The 12,735-nt window shown below is 35.9% G+C and overlaps 1 protein-coding gene across 1 annotated transcript in view; it reads left to right on the plus strand.

The window, feature by feature from the left end:
- The window catches only part of Herc3 (HECT and RLD domain containing E3 ubiquitin protein ligase 3), a 135,713-nt gene that overhangs the window by 65,093 nt on the left and 57,885 nt on the right, over window positions 1–12,735 (plus strand). Inside the window, exons 13-16 of the mRNA XM_048813856.1 lie at window positions 3,708–3,832; window positions 7,303–7,559; window positions 9,343–9,506; window positions 9,635–9,748. Of these exons, the coding sequence (XP_048669813.1) occupies window positions 3,708–3,832; window positions 7,303–7,559; window positions 9,343–9,506; window positions 9,635–9,748 (660 nt within the window). The remainder of the gene's footprint in view (window positions 1–3,707; window positions 3,833–7,302; window positions 7,560–9,342; window positions 9,507–9,634; window positions 9,749–12,735) is intronic.

A 12,735-nucleotide genomic window follows, 5' to 3' on the forward strand; every position in this document is an offset into this window, starting at 1 on the left:
AAAACTCAATTCAAAATGGACCAAGGACCTAGGAATTAGACCAGAGACTCTGCATTTACTAGAAGAAAATGTAGGCTCAGTTCTTCATCATGTTGGCTTAAGAACTGACTTCGTCAACAAGTCTCCTATAGTGCAAGAAGTAAAATCATAAATGAATAAATAGGATGATATCAAACTAAAAATCTTTTTCACAGCAAAGGAAATAATCTAGAACATGAAGACAGAGCCTACAAAATGGGAAAAAGCTTTGCCACTGGTACCTCAGATAGAGCATTAATCTCCAGGATATATAAAAAACTCAAAAATTTTAACTCAATTTTGGTGTTAAAAGAACCCAATCAATATATGGGCTAAAGAACTGAACAGGTACTTCACATAAGAAATATGGTTGATAAATTAATATTTGAAAAAAATATTCAACAATTTTACCAATTAGAGAAATGCAAATTAAAACAATAGTAAAGTTGGGTCGCATGGTGCATGCCTGTAATCTCAGTGGCTTGGGAGGCTGAGACAGGAGGATCATGACTTCAAAACCTGCTTTAGCAAAATCGAGGCACTAAAGCAACTCAGACTTGTCTAAATAAGATACAAAATAGGGCTGGGGATTTGGCTCTGTGTTTGAGTGCCTTTGAGGTCAATCCCCAGTACTCCCCTGCCAAAAAAAAAATTATATTGAGATTTCATCTCCAGTCAGAATGGCAATTAAGAATACAAGCAACAATAAATGTTGGCAAAGATGTGGGGAAAAATGTACACTCTTAGGCTGCTGGTGGGACTGCAAATTGTGCAACCACTATGGAAAGCAGTATGGAGATTCTCAGAAAACTTGGAATGGAACCACCATTTCACCCAGCTATCCCACTCCTCGATTTAAATCCAAAAGATTTAAAAATCAGCATACTACAGTGACATAGCCACATCAATGTTTATAGCAGCTCAATTCACAATGACTTAACTATGGAACCAACCTAGGTGCCCTTCAGCAGATGAATGGATAAAGAAAATGTGGTACATATACACAATGGAGTGTTACTCAGCCATAAAGAAGAATGAAATTATGACATTCACCAGTAAATGGATGGAAGTGGAGACTATCAGGCTAAATGAAACAAACCAATCCCCTAAAACCAAAGACGAATGTTCTCTCTGATATGCAGATGCTAACACTCAATAAGTGGAGATAGGCGGGAGTGGGGGAGTGGGGTGGGGGTTGGGAAGGAAGAATAGAAGTACTTTGGATTAGACAAAGGGGAATGAAGGGAAGTAGGGGAAGGGAATAGGAAAGATAGTAGAAGGAATCGGGCATAACTTTCCTATGTTCATATAGGAATATGCGACCAGTGTATCTCCACATCATGTACAACCTCAAGAATTCTACTGTCATGTATAACTAAAAAGAACAAATAAAAAAATTGAAAAATAGCAGTGGGATGGAGGATCATAAATATATGGGGAAGATCATTGGAGTATGGGGGAGGGAGAAGGGGAGGGAAACATGGGAGAATGAGGATTGAGATGCAATTCCATGCATTTATGATTTTGTCAAAATGAATACAACTATGTATAACTATAGTGCTCTAAAAAATAAATCACTTTAATGTAGATCTTGTACATATAGCCTGAAGGTGATTTAGTACAGTATTTTAAATTTTGTTCATCAAACGAAGTTTCATGGTGTTTAATTTTTCACTGTGGTATCATGTTGGTGCTCAAAGTTCTGTATTTTGGTGCATTTCAGATTTTGAATTTATGGATCAAGGATTCTCAACCTTCATTCAGATACTCATTTGCTACATTTGGTTCTTAATCTTGGCAATTTAGTGAATATTAACTGTAGCCTCTCTTTTACCTTTCATCTAGTCCTCTAGATAGGATTGAAAAGGGAAAAATGTTGGGACTATGTATCTGTCTCTCGTAGCCTCAAAGCCTGTTGGCTGACTTAATGCTTATTATTATTATTGTTATTTACTAGTAGTAGTATTAGACAATGATTTTCAACCTTGGCTACCCATTGGAATTACTTGGGAGCTTTAAAAAATACACCTGTAGAGATTCTGATTTAAATAATCTGGAATGTTACTTGGTTAACGGCAATTTTTAAACATCCTCTGGTGATTCAAAGTCCAGCCAAAGTTGAGAAACACTGACCTAGAGCAATTTTTTCTTTTTGGCCTGAATTTATAGAAGGACCCGAGGGCTGGGGTTGTTTCTCAGAGGAAGAACACTTGTTAGCATGTGGAAGGTCCAGGGTTTTGACCTCCACACTGGGACGGAGGGCATGGAAAAATGATGCTCTTTCTTGGTTAAGTGATTTTAAGATTGTATTTCACCTAAGGCATCTGTGGTTTATTTGGACATGTAATAAAGAATAAGAAAATAGTTCCATGTCAGTGTTTTTGTAAATATTTTGTTTCTGTTGCCCCTTTGAATGGGGGAATTAATTAAAATTTACATAGTAGTGATTTTAAAACCACAAGTGGAAAGAAAAGCAATGTGTGTGTGTGTGTGTGTGTGTGTGTGTTCCCCTTTGGCTTCCATGTTCTTTCTGTTGTAGTTCAATATTATTTTGAGTTTCTCAATATGTCTGTGGCCATTTTAGTATAATGGTTAATAAGACCCAATTGATCAAAAACTTTGTCAAGCATCTCTAATGAATTACATGTCATTTTTTTTTCTCCCTACAGTGGTATCTTACAACTATAGGAAAGTAACCAGGAAAATTTATTTTGAAAGTTATGTTTTATGTTTAAATACAAAGAAGAAAAAAAATGATGGTTCTGTGAATGAATGGATATTTGCTTTGCTCTTACTTTCCCCCTCTTTATTAGTGTCAAGTATAGGAGGTATAAACACCCCATCAACAGCTTTTTACTTCTAGATCATGAACAAAATTGGGGAAAAATAAAGCTGAAAACAAGCAATTTTAGAAAGTGAAAGTTCTTTGTCTTTTTAAGCCTCACTGGATAAAGGTTGTACAGTGCTGGGATTTTTAAGGCCATTATTAACATCCTTTTTGACACTTTTCTCATAAGCTTACAGCTATATACTTGGAGCAAGACATAAAAATGGGCATTAAATTTTCATAAATTATTTGCAATATAGGTTCAAATTCAACTGACTTTTTAATAATGTATTTTACTGGAATTTGGCCAAAAAAATTATAATTCTAAGCCTTAGAAGCCTTGATGTTATAGTGATTTAAAACAAGGGGGAAAAATCTGTAAAAGTCACATTGGGTTGGTTTTTTTGGGAAGTAGACCTTGAAGCTCAAAGTTTTAGGGGGTATGCTCGCTTTCTAGAACATTTATTCAGGGGTGAAGGAGGAAGGGCTGGGCAGAGGGAGAAGTTGACCTTTAATTCTGTTACAGCAGAAGCCTTGGCCAGTTCTTGCGGGACTCTAGAGTTAGGATGGCCCTTCAGCCAGTCCTGAGTTGAGGGAAGGAGGTTAGGCTCTTATACCACAATTCACTCTGGCATTGGATGTAGCAGGGGTGAAGCAATAGCTAAGGGTAAGCCCAAGTGAGAGCAGTCAGGAGCCTGTATACCCTGCAACTGGGGAGTGAGTGCCTCCTTCTGAAGTCGGAGCTATCTGGGCAGTGCCCCACAGCTTTCAGCTTATGAGTGGAACCAAAGCGGTGAGTGTATAGGGGGGAAGAAGAGGAAAAATCCATGATACATAATTTCTTTCACTGTTTAATTTCCAGAATTCTTCTCCTGCTGTTGACTTCAGGACCATGAACCAAGCACATTATACCAGTCTAATAAATGATGAAACCATAGCAGTTTGGAGACAAAAACTCTCAGAACACAGCAATGCAAATACAATCAAGTACGTGATTGCTTGTCTTTAGTTTTGCCATGTTAGAACTTTTTAGCTTAGTGATTTTTTTCCCACCCTACTTCTATGTTGAGGCTATGAATATAGATGGAGTTTTACATTTAGGGAATCCTCCCCCAGCCCCACACACATTTATTCAGGGTTTGGTCTCATGAGGCCCCAGTAACAGTGATTGCTTCCCATTTTTCTTACAGAGTGTACTTTTCAGCCTGCCTTTTCCAGTGTAAGGTCTTCCTGACCAAAGAGAGCCTAAGTCATCCTTTGTGCTCAGTATTATGTTGTATAACCCTAATGGGTTTCTTCACATTCATGTTCTGAAGCATTTTGTCTTATTTAATATGAATAGTTTTTAGCATTTCCTCACTCAAAATGATTAGTTGAAATGGGAATTCGTAGTCATATAGGGAAAAAATACTCAATACTTTAGTAAAAAGTATTGAGGCCTTTAATCAAGTTTGTTTTATTATTAAACTAGAATATTTTCTGCATCATTTTATATACCTTCATTGGCTTTCCTTAGCATTTCCTTTTTGTCATAGAGTCTAATGTATACTAAGATTAGAAATGAACATACAAGTGGAAGGGGTGTAGGGGTGAGAAGAGGACCAGGCTGATTATCAGCAGGGGGAGTCAGAGACCCTGTGTTTCACCAGTAGTAGAGAGGGAAGAAGTGATCTCTAAAGACCTTTCTCTGATTAACAGAAGTTACTGAAGTCTTCTCCCTAGCCATATATTTTTATTTCTTCCCTTCTCCTTATACTAAATAAGAATATCCAGGATCCTGATATGCAGTTTTATTCTGGATCCTCACACTACTTTCTGAGAGCCTATATAAAATAGGTAACAGAAATGCTCATTGCACTAACTTTTAGTTTCTTTCTCAATAGGGCAATAAAATACAAGGAAATGGTTGATTAATTATTAATTTGCACAAATAATTTTTGTGGGGGAAATAACAGCCCACGCTTTGTTTTGTTTATGTTTAGAGGTAAAGTAGGGCATGTTTTAAATGGTTTGTGGTAGAAGAATGTTCAAGATTGTTATCAGGAGCAAGATTCATTCTTTTTTTTAATATTTATTTTTTGGTTAGACACAATACCTTTATTTAGTTCATTTATTTATTTTTATGTGGTGTTGAGGATCGAACCCAGGGCCTCGTGCATGCTAGGCGAGCGCTCTACCACTGAGCCACAACCCCAGCCCAAGATTTATTCTTTTAAGAGCTTTGATATTTTTATTTTTAAAAAAAATGTATGGAAAATATAAGGTTTTGCTCATTTTGATGTGTGACACACTGTTTATCTAAAACAAATGTATGTTTTCAAGGTTAATCTAAGAGCTGCCATAAATGAAATCTGTTCAGTGAGGGTGTGAAATAAATAATGACTAACTTATTGCTGGTGCTCAAATAACCATATTTTAAAAAATTATTAAAGACTTCTTTTCTCTCTCTCTCTCTCTCTCTCTCTCTTTTTTTTTTTTTTTTTTTATCTTTCAGTACTGGGGATGGACCCAGAACCTCACATAGCTATACAGGCCCTCTGAACTACATCCCCATCCCTGTTTATTTTATTTTGAGATAAAGTCTTGCCAAATTGCCCGGTCTGGCTTCAAACTTGCAATCCTCTACCTTAGCTTCTCTAGTAAGCGGAATAACAGGTATGTGCCACTATGTCTGGCTTTTCTTTGTCATTCTTGCTAGATCTTTTTTCAATATTACTGATATTTTTAAAGAACAAACATTTTGGAGTTTTTTGGTTTTCACTGTTTTTGTCTATTTTGTCAGTCTCTACTCTTTAGTAATTCCTTCCTTATGCTTGCTTTGGTTTTATTTTCTTCTTTCCTGGCTTCTTAAAGCAGAAACTTGAGATTGTTCATTTGAATCACGAGTAGTACTCAGCTTCTACGGTAGAGATCTTATTCAGAGAAAACCTTGCCATTATCTTCCTTCACCTCTAGTTTCTGAACCCTGGATCAGAAATTTTGCCTGTGGGGAGGAAGATAGACCATAAAGCAAATAGCTTCTATTGTCTTCTCAAAGCAACTGACTTAATTGGCAACATAATATGTAGAACTTAAAAATGAAGATCCATCTCAAGAACAGTGGTAATTGTGGAAGAGGTTTAATGGATTTAATGAATGTATAGCCTAGAGTATATGCCAGCTGGTCATTAGGAGAGGCCAGGGAAGAAGTGGCAAGAACCCTGTTGTGTGGCCAGAGCAAATGTCAAACAGATGTCAAAAAGTATTCCTTTAAAGGAGCCAGGATGTGATTGGATTAATTTGTAAAGTGATTGGATTAATTTGTAAAGCATATTATAGGGTCTCCCCTCTCCCCCCACAAACACACACATTGTTTGAAACATTAGAGCAGTTACTGGAGTTTAATACCTAGATGTGATAAAAAAGAGAAAAGGTAGTCCTAGATTTATCACTGTAAATCCAGAGTGACTGTGACATACCCAAAGAAACACCTCCCTGAGGAGCAACATCAGAAGCTTAGCATTGTGGGTTTTAGGGAAGTGGGAAAAAGGACTTCACTAAAATCATCCAGCTAGTCATTAAAAAAAAAGAAACAAGCAAAGAACAGTAACAAGCACTGGGAAAGAAGAGGAGGGGAAAGGAATAGTAACCAGAATTGACTAAAATATTCAGTTTTAACTAAAATGTTCAGTTTTCAACAAAAAATTGAGGCTTGTACAGAAACAAGAAAGTATAGCCCAAATACTAGGGGAAAGATTCAAGAAACATAAACTGCCTGTGAGATAGAGATCAGATGTCAGATTTAACTGAAAAAAATTTGGAATCGTCATTATAAGTATGCTTCATAGAACTACAGAAAAAGCATAATTAAAGAAGGTAAATAATTTTCACAAATGGAGAATATCAGTAAGCAAACAAATTATCAAAAACAAATAGAAATTCTGGAGTTGAAAAATAATGAATTTCAAATTTACTGGCAGTTCAACACATTTGAACTGGCAGAAGAAAGATTTAATGAGTTTGATTATCGATAAAGATAAAGCAAACCAAAGAACAAAGGTAAATAAACACAGCCTTAGAAAAATGTGGGACACAATCCAGTGCACCACTGCTAGTACCAAAGGGGAGAGAAAAATGAGAAGAGATGGCAATGGGATGGGGGGACAAAGAAACAATGGCAGAAAATTTCCTATATTTCTGGAAAAACTCATTTACACATTCAGGAAGCTCTGNAAAAAAAAAAAAAAAAAAAAAGTTATGATGAAAAGTCCAAGTCTTGAACACATCTTAATTTTGTATAAATATTCATTTTGGGAATTTGACCTACATTTTGCGTTCTTTTTGCCTTTAATCTTTCTGAGGAATTGTCCCTTCAGAATATTAGGTCTGCATAGGTAGGAATTTTTGGCCTTTCTTTTCCCTGATGTATTTTGAGAGCCTGGACCAATGAATAAGAGTTGAGTCTATCAAATGGCTTAAGAATTTAGAGATAAGTTAACTAGATATCTGGGATGTTTGAATTTCTTATTCTTTTCTGTCATACAGATCTTAAACAGCTTTGAAAGTTGCCTGATTCCCCAGTTGTCAAGTTCACCACCAGATGTTGAAGCAATGAGAATCTACTTAATACTACCTGAGTTTCCCCTACTCCAGGATTCCAAGTACTACATAACGTTGACTATTCCCTTGGCAATGGCCATTCTGCGACTGGATACAAACCCTAGCAAAGTATTAGGTGAATGTGCTAAAATTTAATACCAGTGGTTTTGTTCTTGTTTATTTTGTTGGTATAACCACTGGCTCTCAGTGGATTGAGATTCAAGAATGTATTTGTTGTCATTTTAGAGCTTTAACATTTAAACCTTTCTTTCTTTACCATTAAGTTTTAACTATAACCCTGTTTGCAATTTGAGCAAATTGAACCATTTATTTAGTTTATTTGAAGTGATTAATGCCAGATTAATTTGATTTTAAAATACCACAAAGTCAGATTATTCAACTTTAAACTACTTTTTTCCCTCCCACTTGTGTAGTTAATAGTGCCTCAAGAATTAGTATCTCTCCTTCTTTTAGGGGGTGGGAGTGAAATGAACAATTTTGGTGATGCAGAGATCTCCAAGAAAGGAGAGGCAGAAAATGACCTAGTGGGGACTTACCAAATGTTTGTTTTGTTTTTCTTTTTTAGGACAGTTGAGTCCACACTGATTTTTGCAGGCTCCGGACACTTTGCTGAGATAAGAACCTTCCGTTCCTCAGTGAATTGGAGAGTGTCTCTCATGGGAGTAGCGCCTGAGATGTTTTTATTAATCAAGTACAGAAAGTCTGTCACCCGACCGGCTTTTTACTTTTTTCCCCCACTGGTAATTTTTTTTTTAGGTGTTTATTGCAACTCAGTAACTTCTGTGTTCCAGATGGACTGGGATGTTACTTGAGCATGGTCTCCATTTAAGTGAAGAGACCTGTTTCTGGCTTTTCCATATTGCTTCCACGTTTGCACAAGAGATAAAAACAAATAACAAACGCATTAGTAATATGTTAGTAGTGAATTTTTTTAAGCTCAAAATCCTTTTGGGGCACATTTCCTCAGGTGTTCTTATAGAAATGAGCTAGAAAGATGGTAGTCTCTGAAGAGATATTACCTGACAAGTTTTGGGGTTTTAAAACTTCTTTTTCCAGGTCTAATGACATAAAAGAGATGAGAGTTGTTCAGTGTTATGCTTAATTTATTGTAAACTTCTGATTATTGACATTTAAAGGAATACCTTATGGTAGAGAGAACACTGCAGATACTCATCACATAAACTGAACAGTTATCAATACTTTGTCCTTTCTATTTTGTCCCCCCAACCTACATTTTTATATTTTAATGGGATATTTTATTTTTTTTTCGATGGGATATTTTAAGGGAAATCCCAGGTATCATATTATTTCATTGTCTAAATATTTTAATATGGCTGGGTTTCTTCCTAACAAAATAGAAGACAGCAGCATAATCTTTTTGTTTGATTATGAGAAAGCAATGTTTAGAGAGAAGCAAATGTAGTTTTTCAATTAATTATGCTTGTTGGAGGGAAGGAATGTTTTCTGTGTTTCTGTCACTTTTAAGGCACATCATCCTTTACATCCTGGTGTAGGATTGAAATGGCTGAGAATAGTGCTGACATAGCATGAGGACATATGAACACTATTTGGAAAGATACAGTAGACATGCCTCCTGCCCCCAATATTTGTATCTTGTTCCCATGCAGTCTTGGAATTGAATTTTTATATAAGCCTTTGAAAAAAATCAGATCAAGCTTTACAAAAAACAAACAAACAAACAAACAAAAAAAAACTCTAGGGAGTCTTATACAGCTGCTGCTCTCTCCAGAAATGTTTTAATGGATTCTTTTTACAGTCAGTTTGGGGAAACTACATTTAGTCTAATGTGTATCTTTTAGCTATAGGAATTTTTAGCTAGCAGGCAGAAAACTTGCTCAAGATAATGAATTAAAATGTTCTTTTCTTTTTTTCTTAAGATAACTGGTGGTCTCAGGTATGCCCAAAGTATTTCATGAAGCTGATAAACCTCTATAAAGGAGCAGTCCTTTATCTACTGAGAGGGAGAAAGACATTCTTAATTCCTGTACTGTTTAACAATTATATTACAGCAGCTCTCAAGCTCTTGGAGAAATTATATAAGGTGAGCATAGGAGGAGCCAGTGTGGAGATGGGGTGAATAGATAGAAATGTAAAATGTCCTACTGAGATGTTCTCTGGGAAACTGGTTTTCCGTTCTCTGGGTTAAATTGTTCTTACTTTGTTCTTCAGGTAAATCTTAAAGTGAAACATGTGGAATATGATGCATTTTACATTCCTGAGATTTCCAGTCTCGTGGACATTCAGGAAGACTACCTCATGTGGTTCTTGCATCAAGCAGGGATGGTAAGAATTCATGTAAAGTATATTTTAAACCTTTAGTCCTTTTTTTTTTTTTTTAAGAGCACAAATAAGGACATGAAAAGCACACTGGAACCATATAATTTGTCTGAGTTTGATAGTGTCATATCTGTCTTTCACCTAGTTGAATTTTGCATTCTGGAAACTTGGAAGTGCTTTAGGTAATCATAACTGTCATGAGGAGTCATAAATGAGTAGTCACCCAGAATGTTATGAATTTTATTAGTTACCAACATTTAAAAAATCAAGGTGTCTGAGGCTGGAGATGTAACTTAGTGATAAAGTGTGTACTTAGCATATGCAAGGCTCTGGGTTGGATCCCCAAGACCACATTAAAAAATAAATAAATAAAACAAAAAAATCAAGCTATGTGAAGTAATCAGAATTCATAGAAACAGAAAGTATAATAATGGTAGCCAGGGACCAGTGGTGGGGAAAATGGGAGTTGTTATTTTATGGACACGGAGCTTCAGTTTTATAAATGAGAAAGTTCTATAGATCCATTGTATGACAGTATGCATAGTCTCAGTACTGTGAACTTTTAAAAATGGTGAATAAGGTAAATTTTATGTGTTTATTTTTTACCACAATTTTTAAAACATCCAGACATATGAAAATATGAATTTCCAGCTTTTCTTGAAACTTGGAAGATCTGGCAACACAGCCTGTCGTCCCAGATGGCACCAACTGGCTAGAGTTCAGTGGTGGCTCTTTAGATGAGGCTTTATGTGTACCACAGTCCCCAATGCAGATTGATTTATCCCTGACATCGAGGAATGTATCATTTGCTAATTATTGTCTTCTGACAGCCAGCCTACTTTAGTTGTCATGTGCCAGTTGCCTAGACCCTGTATGTCACCTCTGATTTAAGACTGTTTGTGTGAGAATGTTGCACATCCCTGACCCAGCTTTCACATATGTTAGACATTTGTTCAGGGGACTGTGGATTCCTGCCTACCATCCCTGGCATTGAAGGAACTGCTCAATTTGATTGCAGACTGGCTTGGTATATGTGCAAGGCTCTTCAGGAGTCCCCATCTGTGGCATATGTATAAATTTGAGTTATGTCAGAAAACAGAATGATAATTTGGTTATTGTATTTAGTGAAGCTATGTGCAACAAATACATCTGAGGTGAGTCTTTTTTGAGTTGAACAGATTAATCAGCAACATTAGGGTGATATTTTCCCTGTAGAGTTTTGGAGTTCAGCAGTGGTCTCCAAAAGCTAGACATTTAAATAGGTTTATTTAATTAAACAAACAGGGTTGTTTTCTTTGTCAGATAATATATGACGTGTGCTGAACATAAAGTTGTATTTTTTTCTGTGGAGAATTTTAAAAATTGATGGTGTTATAATTTTAAAAGATTTTATGATTACCCTGAAAAAAACAAAAATATTTTTAAATATTTAGTATTCTAAATGAGTTGACATGGGAAATTTAACATGGAGGTACCAATGAACTGTGTTCTCACTGAATTTAGAAATTGTGAAAGATAAGCTTTTCTGTTTTATCATTTTGTGATTTTTTTCCATTAAATAATAAAATTCTAAGCACTAAAATAAGCCTTATAGAGAGAGAGAATTGTTTAATATTTATTTTTCAGCTTTCAGCGGACACAACATCTTTGTTTGTATGTGGTGCTGAGGATCGAACCTGGGCTGCACGCATGCCAGGCCAGCGCGCTACCGCTTGAGCCACATCCCCAGCCCTAAAATAAGCCTTATAAACTATTTAAGCTAATTGCTTTGTTTCCAGGTGAGGAAATGGATACCTGGAGAATTTTAAAAATAAACAATTTTCCACCAACTCAATAACTTTTTTTTGTTTTAATTAGTTACACATGACAGTACAATGATCTTGACATATCACACACTTGACCCACAAAATAATTTTAAAAAATTTTTTGATCCTGAAAAAGAAGTTGCTCATGTAAAAAAAAAAAAAAATCTAGATTATCATGACTATAGTCTCTGAATGGAGGTACTTAGTAACTTTAACATTTGTTATAGTTCCTTTCTCTCAAAATGTTATAACCAAGTATCAGATCTTGGATAACAGATGCCCATTTCCTCTTCAGTAATTAATGTAGTTATTAAGGAAAGATACAAAATTAGCTGTACTTGGTGTGTGACAACCCCAGCCCTACAAATGGATTTTTAAAATTAGTTTTTTAGCTTGGTACCAGAGAAAGCAGTATATAGCACAGAGCACATATTTCCATCAAAAGAACTGGATTCAAATCTCAACTCTGGTCTACTGGCTATGGCTTAGACAAGTCACTGAATTTCTGTAGGCCTAGCATCCTTATTTGTGAATGAAAATTATAATAGTATTGTGAGAATTCAGTGGGAGAAAGCTTGGAAAGAGGTCCCTCTTGGCAGAGTGCTTGGCATCATAATGAGCCCTTAATAACTATTTTAAGCAGTTCTTCAGCACCTCATGAATGTCATATGTCTGGACTGGTTACTAGAGATGGAGACATGACCTGGATAAGGTGTCTGTCTTTGCTAGTGTATTCAGTACAGAGGCTGCAATGAAAAATTACAAAGGGTTAGAGTACATTTGTGCAGATATAGCATTCTAAAGTGGCTGAGTTTTGCTCATTTTAAGAAAAGATGATAATGGTTTATTTCAGTTAATAAGTTGCCATCATCTGTGCTTGAAAACTAAATAGCACAGAGTTTCATTGTAAGCTCCCATAGAGGGCAGCACAGGTAAGGAATTCATAAATCCTTTGAAAATAAAAGCTGGAAAAACCTTGACATCTTGCTGTATTAAAGGAGGTGCAGCTCAAGGGGGCAGTACCTGTACTGTACAAATGTTAGACAAAGTAAACCCTAAGAAGAGGTGGCTGGGTTTCCTCCCCAGGACTGCAGGTTTTATGTAAATGCATACTGCCTTAGTCACAGCCACATTTAGGAAACATTGGCACTAAAAAAAAAAAAAAAAAAAAAAAAAAAAAAAAAAAAA

Source organism: Marmota marmota, unplaced genomic scaffold (assembly GCF_001458135.2).
Source record: "Marmota marmota marmota unplaced genomic scaffold, marMar, whole genome shotgun sequence".
Classification (NCBI taxonomy): domain Eukaryota; kingdom Metazoa; phylum Chordata; class Mammalia; order Rodentia; family Sciuridae; genus Marmota; species Marmota marmota.